This window comes from Colias croceus, chromosome 28 (assembly GCF_905220415.1).
Source record: "Colias croceus chromosome 28, ilColCroc2.1".
In the NCBI taxonomy this organism is placed as follows: domain Eukaryota; kingdom Metazoa; phylum Arthropoda; class Insecta; order Lepidoptera; family Pieridae; genus Colias; species Colias croceus.
This window is the reverse complement of record NC_059564.1, coordinates 196,981-217,269: the sequence shown is the minus strand read 5'-3', so window position 1 is coordinate 217,269 and position 20,289 is coordinate 196,981. Positions and strand designations below refer to the sequence as shown.

The window sequence follows — 20,289 nt, the reverse complement described above, 5'->3', positions numbered from 1 at the left end:
GTTATCTAACGATAACGATAGCTTTTACCGATGAAACACGAGCGGTTATAGTCAAAATCAACATTAAAATGATGACGTCCTCTATAAAATTGTCAAACTCATATTTTCCCTAATCTAATTATTTATCATAATATCAAATATTATGTTTGTTATTGGAGTAACATGGTGCAACCCAGCCTTAATATAAAATGAAACACAATTAACTAAAATCCAAATGGTTAACAAGTGACTGTTAATAATTAAACTTTTAGGTCACAATCTTAGATTACAATATTTTTGAATTGGGGTTACAGAACAGAATTACTAAAAGAGCGACTGATTGAGAGCGACGAAAAATCAGAACAGCGACTAACAAACATTAATTTGAGTTGTTACTTATCATTACAAAATGAGTAGCTTCATAATATTTGATTGAGAGACAATTTTCCGTTCTGCATTTTTTTTTTCATTATTTGGCATAGGTACCTATGACTTGAAACACGTTTAATTGCTACAGACTTCAAAATCGTATTAAAATTCGTTGCGCATTTTTAGAATACACAGAGATAATATAGGAACATAGGGATAGAGAAAGGGACTTTTTATAGTAGGTAGGTAAGTAGGTATGTACTTATGTTGAGTTTATGGTCATGATTTTAGAAGAGCAACTACGTAGTTTCTTGCGGTCTTGCCGTCTATTTTTTGTAGAAACTGCTTTGCCAATCGGTGGTAAATGGTAAAACCACACTAAAACTATGTTATGACGATTCAAAAGTTCTTCTATTCTAAGTACATGAATAAATTAATGTTTGAGTTTGAAGCGAACCACTGTTCAAAAAATTAGTCTTACCGTGCATTTACATCAAAAGAGGCAAATGCCAAGAGCGAATGTTCATAACGTCACTAAGTCAAATTCTTTAAGTGTACAAAAAGGCGTAAAGCATTCTTTCGTTGTTCTTAGTGCGTTCGAAAAATGTTCTAATACTCAGCAATTTTAGGATTAGGAGTTTTTGACGAAAAGATCACGAAATAAAGCTCTTGCTCTATGTTCGTTTCATGTAAATGCACCGTTACGTTGCATCTAAAAGGCCCTACTCACGGTTCAACACAACCCACAATCTGCTGACACAATTTGTTGAAGTCGCGATTGAGCGTTCTCTACTCACGATTCATCCAACCCTCAATCTGCTGATACAATTTCATTCCGCGATTGCTTGCCACAACGTGTGCACGTCACGTTGATGCCTGGCCTGATGCTAAACCTCAACGCAATAATACGCATTATTAATGGATATACTAATTTATGAAATATAAGATAATTATCTTTGTAAAGCTTGTATTTTTTCCAATTTTATTGATAGATTTCAAGGGCTATAAAGTATAAACGGCTATAAAATATAAACATCTTCCTCAAATATGTAAAAATGTCTTTCCCGCGTTTATCTCAAAACCGCCATTTTGCGATTACTGCGCAGCGCGATTGAGCCGAGATTGGAGCAATCACAATACTCACGTTTCAACACGCACACAATCTGCTGAGACAATTTGTCGGGTTGCTTCCGCGCCGATCCAATACACAACATGTTGGGTTACGCCCCCAACGTGCCCTCAACTATACTATTCACGACACAATCTGTCAGCTCACTGCAGATTGTGTCAGCAGATTGTTACTGAAATTGAATCGTGAGTAGGCTACTTAACATAAGTATGCTTTTTTGCCATTTCGTTGATATTCTAATGAATAACATCCAATCTCGTGTTCCCAATTATGATAGAATTGCTACAATTTTGTAAACTTTTGCCCCCGCGCTTTCACCCCCTGTACGGTTTTGATGAAACACAAAGTTTATCAACTCGACCCAATAGTTTCTGAGAGACAGATTAACTTACATGTATTAGAGATATTTTCCTTGTCTTTCCATCGACATCTTATAGGCTTATGATAATAGGATTTAGGCGGGGAAAATAAATAAAACAAGAAATTGTATTTTTATAAGTTTTATTGGAAACAAAATAATAATTATGCTATATATTGCACGTGACTCCGAAGTCGATACACACGATTGAGCAAAACCCACTTTTACTTACGACTTTAATTCAACAATTATTATACATTTACTTATATGCAAGAATTTTTTTTATTTAAACTTAAGAAATACACAAACTTTAGGCGTGTAATTTATTTATATAATACAACATTCGTTTGACAAAATAAAATAATTTTGAAGTTAATAAATCTAAACATGAAAAATAAGTTAATTATATTTTATGCATACGACGTTTCGATGTCTCTAAACTCTAAAGGATCTTTCGCAATATTAATAACAACAAAATAGTTAACAATATGTTCAAATTGTGCATATAAGTAAATAAATATAATACGCAAAGAGATTCTTCATGAGCTAATCAAATATGAAATAAAGATCACTGCAATATTTGGGTTTTGAACGTTAAAACAATTTTCTCTATGGTCCCTTGAAGTTGGGATACTAATGCGTTGGCTAGTTTCTGCCAAAATTTCCTTAAAACAACTATCAGATCTAAACGTTCTTATACATTTTTGTATTCTAAAACACGAGTTTCAAAATCGCACACACGTCGGAAAAACATGATTAACAAAAATAATGCAATATAATAAAAATACCACAAACTAGTAAAAATATAAGAGGCCCGGTGAGGCGTGCTGTATCGCTTTCAAATTAAATACATGAATACAAATGTTCAGTGAATACAAAAATTCCATTACATTGTTCTATTCATCCAATACAAAGGTTATGTCAGTACAAAAGTGATTCAGTCCGCCATCACCGTATTTGTGACTGAATTCTTTTAATAATAAGACTGGAACTACGGACTGTGCAAAGGTGGGATAGTTTTTGAATAAATGCAGAAAAATATAGTTTTATACATATTGTTTTAGTGTAAAACTAAATAGTCATCATAAATTTTTATTTTGGACGTCACGTTAATTAGATATTTTAATATAAACGCGGTCAAGTGTTAACTGGAAATCTAAACACAGTCCATACAACTAAATAATAATTTCAATACATTTGAGATTCTATACTCTCACCATCAATGAGGGATCCGTGTAATCACTGTTTACAACTGTCATTTGATAACAGTTCAATTAAATTGCATTTCAAGTTGAAAGCGTTAAATATACGTTTTTACTAAAAAAGCGCGTCAATTTGGCCCAAAAATAACAAAAAGCCGCTTACGTTCGCACAAGACAATTTTGTATTTAATAATCACAAAAATAAATCAACCATTGGTTACACGGCCCCGTAATCATAAGTAAGTTTTGCTGTCCGACCAAAAAGCACCTTAACAAAGTTTTAATACAAAAAAACGGCAAGGATAGAACAACATGTTCGTGCAATACAAAGATCTTTGTATCGCAAGAACAACACAACAACTTACAACTACAACAAAACGTACTTATGATACAAATTAAATACAATGGAAAATATCGATCATTCTCTCTCGCTCGCACACAGGCCGTCCCTCTCGCACGTGTCACGCACAACCAGTTTAAATCTTTATATAACTAAACGCGGATTTTTGTGCTTTTGTGCGATAATTATCTGCGTAGGGATGTAACTATTTCGATGCGATTCATCAAAACGATAGTCAAAAATATCGCGAGCATAATCAAATACAAATTTAACACAATGCGAGTAGCTACCTTACTTTAAAGCTATAAAACAACTAAGTTTTGAAGATATGTCTAAAGGCACAGTATTTGTAAGAGGATAGTTTGAAATATTACTTCTTTATACTTTTAAATATATGCAAGACGAAATCTAAATACATCCCTACTGATCGCAGATTATTCATTAATACAGTAATACTGATATCTTTTTCAACTTGTTTTTAACAAAAAGATTTAGAATTAATTTAGTGTTTTTTTACCAATTTCACTTTTAGAAAGGGAATCTACGATACCGTTACATTTTGAACACTTTATCTTAATAAAGTATTATTTATTTGTTCATTTTTCCACAAACAGCACCCAAACCCGCGGTCTATAGCTAGTTTCGAGGCGAAACCGCCTAATACTATAGTGAGCCCCCGGCTTCACTCATCTGTTCTACCGTACGTTCGTCATTTGAATGCATTCAACATTAAAATTAAAATGTTGTACATTTACATTCAACGAATGTTCAAATTTCATGAATGCAAAAAAATTTGAATGATAGAAATTCATAATGTTTATTTTAATGTTTTTGCACACCAAAATCACATCACGATATATTTTTATTCGCATATATCGTAGTATTATTTTTTATAAACGGAATAAAGAGGGTTTTTTATTTTATTATAGAGAGCATTAAATTAACATTTAGATATTACACTCAAATGACGAACGCAAATAACAAATCACAGTCAAAAATCGGGCTAAGCTGATATAACCGACGAATGCGCAGTATATTTGTATGTATTCATTAATATTATGTAAAATATATTTTACATTTATCATTTATCCCTAAATCTCGTGTACAGACATATATTATTTTGATATCATTTGTGTAAAAATACAGTAACGTTTTAATGGAGATTTCTTATTTATCAGTTTATTTAAACTTTCTAACATCGGTATTTATTTAAAGTATTTGAGATATTCGAGTTACATTCAAGCTGGCAGAGATTCTGTTTAAAATAACGTTAGAAAACATTCCAAAATAAGGGTAGTTAGAGGCTAGTTGTATCCTTGTGTTACGAGATTAGTATCGTCGGTGCGCCGTCGGTTACGGCCAATCATGTTTTTAACGCCACCTGGAAAATATAAAATATATTATTAATTTTTTGTATAAAATGTGGTAGTAATTGTTATATCGAGTGTTTTGTATGGTTCATCATGTATGGCTATGCCATTAACAGTAGCGTAACTTCGTAAAAAACGTTCGAAACGGCTCACTCACACGACGATTGCAGTAGATGTATAGCTTTGGAGCGTTTTGTAGGGATTTGCGATTCTTTTCTGTGTACAGTAGTACTACACTACAGAACGTGACACATGCTGACTGCTGTGTCGTGTTGTGTAGTGTAATGTGTTGTGTCGTGTTGCGTAGTCGTGTATGTAATTATGTTGTATGCTAGCTGAAGTGTTTGTCTCTAATGTAAAGCATGTCGTGTGTGATGCTAGTTATAGTGCATGTTTATATGTGTGTGTGTTGTAGTACATTAAAACAAAATGTCGTATATAGTTAGTATGGTGTATGTGTGTACACTCACAGCACTTGGTGCGGCTGTATGGCGGCGAGGTGCGCGGGGGAGGGCGGCACGGCGGGCGGCGCGGGCGGCAGCAGCGTCTGCGCCAGGCCCTCGAACCGACCGCCGGCCTCGAAACCGTTCTGTTATATATTGTTAATTTTTGATTTTTGATCATATGTAATGTTATTTGCATACCATAAGTTATTAAATTATTATTTTATTATGTAAATTGTTTCTGTAAATAAAACAAGTTCATTTATTGTAAACTCGAATAAAAGGTTAAAGACGTAACAATAAGATTTATTTTCCATTTTAACGTAAAATCCAACATTCAATGTACAACTGTAGCTCTTTCCACCATCTTCACATTACTGAAAAACTCACCGGAATCATGATAGTTGGCCTCAAGGGTTGAATGGAGGGTTGCACCGGGTAGTATGGGTAGTATTGCACCGGGTATCCAATATATCCCGGGTAGCCCGCCGCCGCTGCGTACATGGCTGCTGCACCACTATACATCTAGAGTAAATGGGGAAAATTTCTGCTTCATATTCCAAAAAAAATTAAGTGTAGAGAATATGACACATTGTATGGATTCATTATTTTTGTAAGAGATAGTAATTAAATATTTGGTAAAATGTGACCAAAATAAATTTAATCGTGAATTGAACTTCGTCAATCTATACATCTTCGATCTCCGTTTCAGACGTATTTTCCTCGTCAGGGTTTATAAAGCAATCAATTCCAGTACCAATGTCACATTTATGTTTCTTTTATATTTCGCATTGTTTTATTGCGTAGAGCTTGATTTTGAAGTAATGTAAATATTTGTACTAAAAACTGCAAACAAAAAATATAATGTTTTTAAGCAGAATTTTGTCGTACCTAAAAGCATCTACTTACTGGTAGCTGCTGGCTCAGCGCAGGTATAGCCTGGTGGTGCTGCAGTTGGTCGTAGGGAGGGGGCGCGTACACACCCCCCGCGCCTGCGCCCGCGCCGCCAAACGCCACTCCGTAGGGCGAACCACCCGCCACTAATCATTTATTTACAATTACAGCTCTCAAATTCAAATTATTTATTTTTAGGGTTTTTAGGGTTATTACATTGTATGAGGTAAATCGCTGAAATCTGCCATGTGGCGTACTTTAAAAATGTTTTACATAGATATTTAATTATTAAACCGACTTATACATTTATACCTACTACTATTATATTATTGTTAATACCAAGCATAAAACAAAACAAATAGCATAAAATATTATTCAATGGGCCGTTGCGACCACAGTAAACAGACGAACAGTAGCCAAACTAGCTACAAAAAGCTCGATAGGGCTCAGTCACAAACAGGAGACTTGTCAATGCATATGGTTGAGAGAGCGTTTACAGGGAGTTTCGCTACTGTTCGTTTTCTGTTTACTATGTTAAGACGCCATGTCGATATCGATGACTATTTATTCAAAGTTAATAATGAAATGATGATATGATTATATAAATATAACTATAGATAGCAAGTGTGCTATTACACATTTAATTAAGAGACAGGAAAATTTTCGAGGGATGTGACATTATAATTTAGTCTCTTGTCCTTACCAAATTTTATAGTTTTGTTGTTTAAATAATGTTAATTAAAATATTTGCATAAAATTATTATCAAATTTAATACTGAATTTTAGGATATCAACAACAAATTATGATGACATCAACCTCATAACATAAACAACATTTATATCACAATTTAAAAGAAATCTTATACATTGTCGCAAAAACAAGCTTCACAATGTATTCTAAAGAATCTCAAGTCAAGAGCAGAGATGCGTAAAGTGGGCATTCAGAGCTTTTGTTTAAGCCTTAAGACTAATAACATGCGCTTGTTATACAACAGTATTTCAATACAAGACTTACAAGGGGTGACATCTATTGTTTAAAGTGAAGTATCATTAATAATTACTGAGTAGATAGTTACGCATCCACCCCAACCCTCTGTGTTAGGTTGAGCAATAGCCTTCCGCTGGCCTCAGCAAGACCACCGGAGAGTTCTTGCAATTTAACATAAGCATTCCACATAATGGAAAACATTTGTTTCGCAATAAGGTATCGCTTGTATCATTGCATGTAATTCTGGCATTAACATTTGTGACTCCAAATCGTCCACTTGTTATAGTTAAGTAATTAAATAAGTTTAAGTTTAATTTTATTTTATTTCTTTTTTAAAAAAGTCAAATCGCTCCCGCAAAGTTTAACTGGCGCAGCCGGTAGGATAGCCACATAAGGTCTGCATGTCTAGAGGTCTTCAAAATTAGCCCTAGAACATTGCTATAAAGGCCGTGCTATCCTAAAAGAACCGAAAAATAAATTTGTTAAACGACCACGACGAGGACATGGGATCGACGATCGGTTGGTGAGTAAAACTTTTTGCCATCCTTTCTGATATATTCCTATATCCTTTTCACGAGAGTGTAATTTTGACTTTTAATTATTTTTTTTAACTGTTATTTTGGGATTGAACGTCTCTCATTATAACGGATCTGGTTTTAATATGAAATTCTATTAAATCAGTAATTAGTTATAACTTATACAATAAGGAATATCGTATTTAATTCTAAGAATTGTCTTGCATAAAACTCTGCACAGACTAATTAGCTATAGAATGTAACTTAAATAAAAGTTTTACATAAGAAAAGTAAATGAATTTTTGCATAAAGAAATATTAATATTAATTGATTTAAATGATCTCAAAATTGATCGTAATTCAATTAATAAATTTTATATTTTATATGTGATTCACTTTACTTCAAGTTTAATTTTTATAGTAATTGATAACATATAATTTTTATTCTGCTATATTTTAATAATTTTTATTATATTGTGTTTTAATTGATTTCTGTGTGTGTGTGATTTTTATAATTCGAAATTTTGTAATTGGTTAAAGACTTCAGAACTTTAATTACTCTGTACTTATTTAACATGGAAAGCGTAAACGTAATAACAATTCCGAGTGATATGTTAAAGCTTATTCCTCTTTTTGGTGGAGACAAAAGAATTTTGAATTTATTCTTTCGAAAATGTGAATATATAATTAATAAATTTAGAGGGCATGAAGAACAGAATATTTACGTTTTACATGCCATAACTAGTAGATTAATAGGCGATGCCGCCGCGTTATTATCCGAGCGCGAAGACATTAATACTTGGCCCGCTTTAAAGGAATTATTAGAACAACATTTTGGTGATCCGCGTAGTGAGGATTGTATTAAAATTTCTCTCGAGTCTTGTAAAATTAAATCCGGCGAAAGTTACCTTGAATTTTGTAATAGGATACAGAATATTCGATCATTATTAATATCGAAGGTAAATTTATCGGTAGATATGGAAATTAAACGCGCGAAAATTGCGATTTATAATCATACAGCCCTGAACGTTTTCTTATATAATTTGCCCGAAAGCATGGTGCGTATTGTAAGACTGAAATCACCTAGTACATTAGAACAGGCTTTAGAAATCGTTTTAGAAGAAGTTAATTTTCACGAGCAATACCAATCTCGCAATCGTATCCATAGTAATACAACGGTGCCGAAACAAACGCCTAACGTTACGGTGCCCCAATTTTTACAAAATAATCCTCAACAAAGATTTAATTTTGGGATACCAAATGTACCTCAAAATGCACAGCAGGCAAAATTTGGTTTTAAATTTACACCTCAACAACCGTTTAATAAAAACCCACAGTTCGGGTATAGGCCTTCATTCAATCAAAATACACAATTTGGTTATAGGCCTCCTCAAACTTTTGGTATAACGCCACAGAATTTTGGTCAAAGACCTCCTCAAAATAACCACTTTGAGACTAGTGACGTTTCCATGAGGACGGCACCCCCTCGACCACAAAATATAACTCAGCCAGGTTTTAGAGTAAACGAAACCGACTTACTGTATAATGACAATTATTACTATGACTACAATCCTTACGACTATACGAATTACTATGGCTGTAATCCTTACGATACGAATTACGAATACGATAAGAGTGAGATTTATACACCCACTGACGATACCCAAGACATTAATGTGCATCCGTCTGATGAAGAAAATTTTCGAACGAAAGCCTCTACAAAGAAAAAATCATAGAGTTAAATTGCGATCCAAGTCTGAAATTGCCACACATTTATATTCCTGAAAATAATTCCAAATTTATGATTGATACTGGGAAACAAAATTTAAACGCGGACGCTTTATCTAAAATTAGGGTTAACGCTACGCATTCCGATAACGAAAACGAATCTATGGTTGGTTATATAGGCGATAGAGACAATAGGCCAAGAACGCGTAACGACTCTAGTACAATTACTATATCAGAACGCGATTCTAGTGAAACGATATCTATTCCTGACTCTGAAACTCTATCGGCGATGAGTTCTCCTAGAACATGTGACTACCCAGTCAGGTCACCATCTGTAACGTCGAAATCGGATACAGTTCATTCAGCTAATATTGTAGAATCGTCCGGTATACCTATATTACATGAAGCAATAGACACAAAACCAAATCAAATTTTAGTATATACGTGGTTTAAGAACGAAATGCAAGTTCACGACCTTTCATGTGAAAAGCAGAAGGTTTTAGAAGTTTTCTTGCCTACTAATAACCCGGATCTAGTAAAACAATTTTTAAAAGAGTATATTAAACCGAAAGTTAAGTATTTCATTTATTTCGAAGATGATGAACATCGCAAACAGTTCACTAGCATTGTCATAGAATTATTTAGAAAGGATACAGTATTGCTATTTGAATGTACGGAGCGTGTAGTTTTTATAGAAGATGAGAAGGAACAAAAGGCTATTATAATAAAACACCATCAAGGCAAAACGTGTCACCGCGGTATTAAAGAGACTCTAGCAAGTATACGTAGAAATTATTTTTGGCACAATATGCAGGAAACTATTTCAGCCCTTATTAATGCTTGTGAAACGTGTTCTAAAATGAAGTATGATCGTAATCCCTTTAAACCTATTTTACAATTAACTCAAACACAAGACGCGCCGTTCCAAGAAATATTTATTGATATTTTTCAGATAGAAGGAAATTATTACTTAACTATTATCGACGCATTTAGTAAGTTAGGTCAAGCCATTCCAATAGACAATAGATCAACGGCAGAGGTAGTACGTGCACTCATGAAGTATTTTTCGTTTTACGGCACCCCTAGAAAGATTAGTTCAGATCCCGGTAGTGAATTTAACAACGAGCTAATGAAAGAATTTTTAAATTTACATAAAATTGAGCTTCATATCGGCTCACCTAATAATCCTAATTCAATGGGATTAATTGAGCGTTTACATTCGACCATTAGTGAAATTTATAGATGTGCGAAATATGAAGAGAAATGCACGGATGCAGCATCAGTAATGATGTATTCAATTATTGCCTATAATAGTTCAATTCATTCAGTTACGGGCTTAACCCCTTTTGAAGTAGTATTTGGTCACACGGATTCAGGTAGCTTATTTAACGCTGATTTCGAGCAGCATTATATACAGCAATTGGTTAAGGTCCATGCAAAACGTTTAAAGGCTCTATATAAACATTTAGCAGAGAAAATGATCGAAACTAAGCAAAATTTAAAAGATAGGAGAGGTGGTGAAGATCCAATCAGTCTCCCATCAGGAAAAATTATATTTGCGAAAGACGTTAATAAGCGAAAAAGCAAGGATAAGCCGCGATTCCATAAAGCTAAGGTTATAGGACAAGGTTCAAGGAACGTTATACCGATAGAGATTGGTAAAAGGAAGACTAAGGTCCCTATTAAAAATGTAAAACGCCCTCCGCGTTGTGGTGTTGGCTGATAGTGATGAGGTCCGCGCTGGCACTTCAACTACAACCTCTTAAACATAACCGGAAATTTAGACTATAGTGACGCAATGAGATACGATAAACCTACACCTAAACTTGAAAACGATCAAACTATCATTAGAAATAAAATTACTTTAATATCTAAAATCCTCTATAGTTTTATCAATTCTACTGAAGTCTTAAATCAAAATTCTAATATATTAGATAAGCGTTTAAAAATTGTAGAATCTATGATTAAGGAGTTAGCATCTAAGGATAATCATTGGGTTTATACTACTTATGTTGTAAGCCTTTTAAATTTATTTGTAAGTAACTTTCGTACTATTTTTATAAAATTAGGGGAAGTAGAGACTGCTCTAGCATTTAGTAAAGTATCCATACTACATCAAAGCATTATTAATTCTACAGAGTTGTTGCAACATTTAGTTCTTATATCTCAAACTGAAAGTTTAGTGTTTAAAGCGAGTGAGGCAAATTTAGTAAAACTAGAAGAAACTATTAATGTTAAATCATATTATATTAAACAAAACCAGATTACGTTCATAATGGAGGTTTCAATTACAGATAATTATACTTATAACTATTACAAATTATACTCTATACCTATGTACCGTGCATCCGATAGTAAAACCCTTTCCATTTTTCCTAAATATCCTTACCTGTTGGCAAAGGGGATGAAATACTTACCGATCGTAAAACCGTGCCGATCGCTCGCTGCTGGAGAACAATTTCTATGCGATGAACGAAATCAAACGCCTTATCCTGAAACTACTTGCATAGAACAACTGCTTAAATTTGAAGGAAACCCAATGCACTGCGAACAACAGCTAATCAATATAGAGAATGTAAGAATTCAAAGAATCACATCTATAAGTTGGATAATTTTCTCACAATACAGAAATATTCTGACTCAAATTTGCAATGGTGACGGCAGCAAATATCCTGTCGTGGGCACATACATAATGACCATCGACGAACCATGTAGCATCGAGATCCAGAATATAACGATTCGCCCTCACCAAGTAATCACTGAGAATGATCCTGTAGAACCAACAAAAGTTATAGTTTTGCCGCAATTACCTGTGAATAGAACTCCAACATTATCCAGTACTCGTGTACTCAATATGCGAGGAATCAACTTGGACGAAGTTAAATATATGTCAACGATATTAAAGCAATCAGTGTTCAGTGATAGTGAAATGGTTAACAGTGAAAGAAACTTTAGATTCAGTGCTACTTTAGGCTATACGTCTCTATTTTTAATCTTTGTACTTGTAATTCTATTTTTACTTTACTTACTTCGTTATAAGATATTAAATGTAATGTGTCTGCGAAATCATCGGATAGTTATTAAAAATGAACAAACCGATAATTTCGCACTTAAGGAGGGAGGAGTTACGCATCCACCCCAACCCTCTGTGTTAGGTTGAGCAATAGCCTTCCGCTGGCCTCAGCAAGACCACCGGAGAGTTCTTGCAATTTAACATAAGCATTCCACATAATGGAAAACATTTGTTTCGCAATAAGGTATCGCTTGTATCATTGCATGTAATTCTGGCATTAACATTTGTGACTCCAAATCGTCCACTTGTTATAGTTAAGTAATTAAATAAGTTTAAGTTTAATTTTATTTTATTTCTTTTTTAAAAAAGTCAAATCGCTCCCGCAAAGTTTAACTAGATCGATTCAAACATTAATTTTGTAATAAATATGACATGTATGAAATATAAAAATATTATGGAATACAATATTTCCGATGTCAATGTACAAGCTGGTGAAATAAAGTGACTATTTCGCTTCAATAGTTTCGGAACTTATTTCGTACAAATGTAAATACATATTTTAATATAGATAAAAAATAAACTTACCTCCATACTGCGGCGCTGCCTGATGCGGCGGAGCCGGCAAGAAGGGCCCTTGCGGGGGCTGGGGTTGGGGGTAGGCGCCGAGGGGAGGCGTGACTGCAACAACTCGACACTTTAGCATTCGCATCCCACTCGCTAGCCCGAACGGACGTCGCACTGACTACGACACTTTAACGAGGGTACCCCATCAATTACGAATCATGCAATTTTTCGCATACAAAAATTCAATAAAAATTGAATGAATGTAATTGACTCAACAGCAACACGTACTACACGAAAAATGCCAAGACAATGAACGACAGGAAAGGTTCGCCTCGGTTGTGTTGCGATGGTGCTACGCGGGACTAAACAATAATTGCTTTCAGTGATGCATTGTCGCTAAATTGAATGATAGTATAAGTGATAAGAGTAATGTTATTCATAAATTATTAATTAGTCACATGGTACCCTCTTTAAAGTGGAATGTGTTTCGATATGTGAATAGCTGAACTGTACGTGTACCAAGGTGTAATTTAGATTCATCAGTGCGACGCCATCTATCGGACAAGTTCGCGCAACAGCGCGCCGCAACCCAAGCCCGAGCATTCACGCGTGACGTAGTGATGTGACCACGACTGTGTTGCTATATTCACAATCTACCAAAAATATTATTTGCAACACTACAGCGTGGCGAGCGTAAACGACGGAGGCTGAGTGCGTCATTTACGCGCTCACTAGCGCCAGTGTTAACGACAAGCGATGTCCATACAACGCGGTACAAACGCCTTGAATTTTTTTTATTCATACAAAAAAAATTCAGACCTCCGCAACTGGAGACCAAATGATTTGGTAGGCACAAACCTACCAAATGTTATTTACAATGCATTCCTATAACCAATGGTCACACTCGCTAGTCCTGACAGATGTTTCTGACCAATAAAAAGCCAGCGAGTGTGGCCATCTGGGCAGAACATCTTTAACAAAACAATTATCACACGTTCATGAACCTTACGGGGAAAACATTAGTATATTCATTTATATAACATGTCTAAAATCGAGTGCCCTAGTATATGTAGCCAGGGCTCTATACAAGGTCACTCGAACCATATACAAAAGCTTCTATGCTCTATATTGTCCACCTTTGTTCAAGTTCTTCAAAGCTTGTATATATGGCTGTATTCTTGCGAGGCTGATGTTGTTTCAGACTTCAATATCCACTCAACAGCCTTGCAAAAACAGTGATTATTAAGACGCAATAGCGTCCAAACAGTGAGCACATTTGTGAACATTCCTTTAAAACAATATTAACTATCGTAAATTATCTAGCTAAAACATGTTTACCAAGATTTCTTGTCGTTAGATAAACGAATCGGTTTAATAACAAAATCATTTTGCTGTTTTACTAACAAGCGAATGCAAAAAAGCGTTTTTTTGTGAGAAATAAATCTATGATATGAATGCGTCGAAGGACACAGAACCATGCAGTGTGAACAAAAAACTATGACGGTTAGGTACATGCCAGACTATTCAATGTACAAACAAAAAGTGTCGGTGGAACAACGATTAGCAACACAAAATACCAACTAGCTGTTACAACGCAAAATCAATAAACGCTGCATATAAACAGCAAAACCTTGTACACGGGACAATACACAAAAATCCTGGTAAAAAACCCTTTACAAAATACTTATATATTTCTATCCTGTCCCACTACGGAATGCCAGAGTAAACTTGGAACATTTTACTCTGACAAAAAATTTATTAATATTAGGGTATTTTTAGAAATAAATATGAATGTGTAAGCCCCATAATGTTAAAGCATAACAAAATCAGGAACCCTGTGAAACGGATGCTTAAAATATCGAAATTAGTAAAATTGATTTAGAAAGGTAAATTTTCTTAAATAACAGTATAATATTAATTGTATACTAGCATACTTCCCTGTCCTTCTATAAGCTGAGCATGCACCGTCTGCTGAGCAGACGGGAATAAAGATTTGAGAAAATCTCCATTCGATCTTAAACTAATAACACACTAACGTCTCATTCCTGTTATTTCATTAATGTACCTTTTTAATTCAATCGTAAAAATAAAATATAAATTAAAAAGGCAAAACCTGGATCGTCTGTTACTTGGGAGTAACACGCGATCGACGTTATCTTAACGTAATATAAGTACGATATAACTATTAAAGTAATGCAATAATATAATATTGCATCACTTTGACCATCACCCTACAAATAAATGTAATAATAAACCGAAATCAAGCAAAGTACCAGTATAATAAAATTCTAAGTATAGTAATAAGAAGATGTACAAGTTCCACATTTCGATTTATTAAAACAAAATCTACAAAAATCATAAACACTGACAAAATTATTACACAAAACTCCAAAGTACTTTAAATATAAAAGTGTAAGTGATTTTTGTAGACTTTCACTTATGTTAGTGACACTCAAACTTAAACATAAAATCAGCTGCAACTTTCCAAATTACACTTGAAGGAAAACTGCATCCAATATTAAAATTAATGTGTTTTTTTGATAATTTCATAATCGGCTTAAATTCTCATAATATGATCTATGTTCAGTTTTATTGATATTTCAATCGTTGTTTCAGTTATTTAATATTATTATTATAAAAAATCACATTATAACTATCCATAGTTAATAATTAGCATTATCTATAATGGTATTAGACAAAACAACCCCATTTCAATCAAACAATGGGATTGTTTAAACACAGAGGCAACATCTACGAAACAAAAAATAGAGAAAAAAAATAAAACAACTATATTTGCCTCCACGTTAAAGAAGGTGCAAAAACACTAGCAAAACAAACATTAAGAAGAATGACTAGCCCTTTGATGAAAAAAAAAAACAAAATTTCTCGAATTCAATTTTCATGCATTCAAAAATTGAATGCACAAAATTTTAAAAATGAAGTTAAATCCAAAGGGCCGCCATTGTGAAATGAGTGATTGAAAAAAGGTAAAAAAATAAGCTGTAAAACAAATAATCATAGAAAAAATGAAAGAAAGAGCAGACACCTGTTAATTATCCAAGAACATTGAAGTCCAGAGTGAATTCAAAGTCCTTTTTTGACTTAGACAACTTGTTTTTTTACCATAGTAGATCTATGTCTCGGAACGGTTATATATTAACATCTAGAAGGATAACAAAAGCCAAAACACATAGTATACAGCCAGTATTCAAACCCCCCTAGTCATTAAGATAGCTAGACAACCATTCCGAGGGAGTCGACTTGGTTCCTATGTGATTTTCAGTAGAAATTTCTTCGTAAAACCAGTTTCACAAATGCGTTACCGGCCGCGGCGAGGTGAAGGTCATTGTACGAATTTAAATATTTTGAACGATCTTCATTGGATTCGCACAGGGTTTGAGTAAAAATAAAAGGCAAAAACTTGAATTTATATTGATCACAAAGTTGTTATGCACTTTTTGTCAATTTTAATAGTTGCGTAGTTAAATAGAATGGGAAAATTGAATATTTTTAATAGATAAGGTGACCTCTGATTTATTTTGAATCACACTTGTGTATTCTGAGAACTGAGATTTTTTGATAGCATACTATAATTAGATTCTCATAGACCTGCTGAAGCAGAATTTGAGAAGCTTGTATTGTCTTACATAAACAATGTTCATAATAACAAATTATATTGATAGAAAGTGGTTTTAAAAAATTACTACTCATCAAAATATTTTGTAAAGCTTCACATTAGGGCATGCACCCGGGTTTACCCGGTTCCGAAAAACCCGGGTAAACCCGGGTTTTTTGATGATCTTGAGAACCGGGTCTGAATAGTATGAAACCCGGTTCTCCCGGTTCCGACCAAAATATTAAAATATAAAGTATTATTTATATTTTGCTGCATTATTTTAACATTTATTCTATCTGGCAACGTCAGACTCACGTGCATCGCGAATTTTCGTGCCACGCCTCAAGCGTGGCTCTGATTGGTTCTCTAACCTTAGATGCTATAAGTTTCCTACGGGTGTATTACCAAAAATAAAAAAATAGGCTTCGAAAATGACAAAAATTAGGCTACTGAAATATTTTTATTACATTTGTCGTGAATTTGAAAAGCTGTCATGTTTTTGTTTTTGATATCAAGCTGAAATTTATATCGAATACTCAAGTCTTCGGTCCCTTGATGCTGTGAAAAAGTCAAACTCACAAGCCAACGCATCAAAATATACAGCCGTAAATGCCGGAAATTTTCGCAAATTTCGACATTCGCATGGGGCTCAAAACCTACAGGGTACTACTCATGAACACAGAGCCTTTAAATTTGGTAAAAGTAACGTCTTATAACACAGATAAAGGAAAAATTGCTAGAAACATAAATTTTAAAGTTACAACATTATAAAAATAGGTTTGTTCGGAGCTCTCAGAGCGCGAGTCCGACTTGCACTTGGCCGGTTTTTTTGTTTTACAGTTTGCAGTTAATGAATAAGGTTTAAGTTTATATGTGATATTAAGATAACAAGGTACTTTTATAAGACTGATAAATAAAGAGAAGTATTGAAATTTTGTTTCTTTATTAATTTAATAAAATAAGACACAAGCCGCGTAAAATAAAAGGCCCATCAGGTACTTTTACACTTACTTTTGTTTAATTTCGTATTTTTTTCCGAGGTATTATAAAAGAACCGGGTAACCCGGTTCTACCCGGTTCTGAGCTCGATTTGGAACCGGGTTTCAGAAACTTGGAACCGGACTCGGTTCTGCATGCCCTACTTCACATGAATCAAAAAGTTGACAACAAAAAAATAGCCTAAATATCTTGCTATGAGAATAGAAAAGTCAGGAAGCAAAAACCAAACATAAAATTACGCTCCAAGTTCTGGAGAGCACATAAAAAAGCTAAATCACATAGCAACCAACGATTAGTTACATTATAGTTATTAACACATACGTTCGTCCACACGCCGATACGCACATATCATATTGTATACTATTTCTCCAAAAAAAGAAAAAATAAAAAAGAAATTCTATTCTGTGTTATTACATGATATCGACTTGACTGCCGCGCGCCGACCGCGTCGTTCTGCCACCTGTAGAGGGGGGGCGGTTCTGGGAGGGGCAGGGTATGGAAAGTCATTATTATTGTTCTCAATCGCTGGCTGTATGGCAATAGGCCATGGCCTGTCGTGTTTAAAAATGTATCTTATGGTAAATCTGAACTTATGTGGTACGCGGCTGACATATGATAGTCGAGAAGGCTGGATGTGCGAACCACATTAAAAAAATGTAAACACAAATAATTCACTTTTAATAGATGTAAGTAATCATTAGCGGATAGTTTGTGTAAACTAATCAATGGTAAATATAAAAAATATTTGTTTTAAGAGGGGGATAAAAATATTATTCCCATCATAAACTTTCAATAAGCTTCAAGTTAATCTTACAGAGAGCGAGCTGCACAAATTGCCCAAATTAAATTCTTAACACCATGGATTCGATTCCTGAACTAAATACTCAACAATCTTTAGAACATCGTTATTTATCTGAAAGATTATTTAGTTTGTAAATTCCATCTAATTTGTATTTGTCCAATAAATTAATGTTACATTTATTTTAGTAATGGATCTTATTTGAGAATTTAATTCAATAAAGTTTATTTAATTGTACTTCCTAATCTTATTTTTCCTAATCCAGTGTAGAGAATATAAAAAAGTATGTTCAAATCATTACTGTTTCGTTTTTGTAAGACAGAAGACTATAATTATTATAGATTGATTTATAGATTACCAATAAGGATATAGTATTGTATTTAAAAAACTAATTAGCTTATTTAGATAAATGATTCTGTTTTTTGTGAATTTTATTCTTCCAATGCAACTTATGTATATCAGCATAATCAATACTATGGAGCCATTTCAGATTCAATAAATAAAAGTTAAATGAGTATGGATAATAAGAATCAAGTACCCCTTATTGATTATATTCTATTTGTGTTTATTTATTTATGGAAGATTTATAATTTATAATTCTTATTGCAATGAAATAAAAAAAAACTGTTTTGTTAATCTATCAGTCATTTGTGATATTCAGACAAAGGGCTTTCTCATTAATTTTAATTCCTTTTGAATTTGGAGTGTTTGAAAAACCATAAATTCGGATTTATGAAATAAAATAATATGTATTGATCCTAATTATATAGATAGTTAAAGTAATCAATGATAGTTTATTCTTATGTACTCAAAGGTTTTAATTATATAAAAAATGGAAGCAATTTAAATCATTACGATTGTTAAAGAGTAGGTATCCGCAAAACAGATTTGCTTATTGGAATAATAGCAAAACGAGATTCTAGAACAACGAAAATTATATCCTATATCGACATGTTCTTCAATAATAACCCTAAATACTTTTTTCTGTGTGTATATCATTAGTTCTGTGCAAAATTATTCAGTTAACATTTATTGTAATGAAACAATTACCTACGATGTTACGAGACATCCCGCCTTGAAATGCAATGTTCACCATCTTGGATTTTACAGTATTGATCCGACGGTGCTACTATATTATTATACTAGGTATGTTTTGTACATGTAAAATTGGACTAAAACACCATAAATAGTCAGGAAAATACGTTTAAAGAAACTGTAATAGCTAATTTATTACAAATTCCTAAGATCCAGCTTCTATGACGTTACATATGTCAACCTTCATAATAATTTTAAAGAACAAAGAAATTTGTACATAAAGTGCATAAATACCTTTTTTGTCTGCCATTTTATTTATTAAAGGGATCTTACTAAGCAAATTTTAAATATACAATAGAGCGATTACAAGTTAATTGGAAAATTCGCGATGATTTACAAAAACGCAGCTTCGCACTAGTTCCTTCGATACTCGCAACGACACTAGTGATGCACTGATGCCTTGGGTCAATACTTCTCAACAGTCATTGCTGCTATGTACCGATTTTTCGGTTAAGTATCGATTTTTAAAATGTGAATAATTTAAATATACATTTATAAGCGTTAACACAAGGGTGTGCTAGATCTGTGAGGTTAACACAGCTTGGTGATGATTTAAAGAAGTCTAGTTGAATAGATAAAACATGATTGAGTCTGAGTTTATTATGCTAGACCTTTAGTGCCCTTACCAATGACGCCCTTACGCACTAGCGGTTAACCGCAGGGGCGGCTAACCGCGCGGTTAGCCGCTTTCCCATTATAATATGCAACCGCTTATGATTGTACGCACTAATCATAAAAGCGGTTGCATATTAAAATGGGGAAACGGCTAACCGCGCGGTTAGCCGCCCCCGCGGTTAACCGCTAGTGCGTAAGGGCACTTAGACTTATCCCACGATAAAAAATTAAGTAGGTGTAAAAAAATGTCTCTTTTACATAGGCTTAGATCATA

General features: G+C 33.8%; 1 protein-coding gene across 2 annotated transcripts; it reads right to left on the bottom strand.

Moving 5' to 3' along the window:
- Positions 1-1,961: 1,961 nt before the first annotated feature.
- LOC123703920 (DAZ-associated protein 2-like) lies at positions 1,962-19,790 on the bottom strand. Of its 2 annotated transcripts, XM_045652108.1 has the most exons (6): positions 19,635-19,790; positions 12,913-13,005; positions 6,100-6,230; positions 5,581-5,715; positions 5,218-5,336; positions 1,962-4,758 (listed from the first exon to the last, which is right to left on the bottom strand). In XM_045652108.1, exons 1-6 carry the CDS (start codon positions 19,648-19,650, stop codon positions 4,749-4,751), a joined length of 504 nt encoding a protein of 167 aa, XP_045508064.1. In that variant the 5' UTR covers positions 19,651-19,790; the 3' UTR covers positions 1,962-4,748. The 2 variants fall into 2 exon arrangements, with proteins under 2 accessions (XP_045508064.1, XP_045508063.1); XM_045652107.1 differs by lacking the exon at positions 19,635-19,790 and having other exon boundaries at positions 12,913-16,621.
- Between the last annotated feature and the right edge of the window lie 499 nt (positions 19,791-20,289).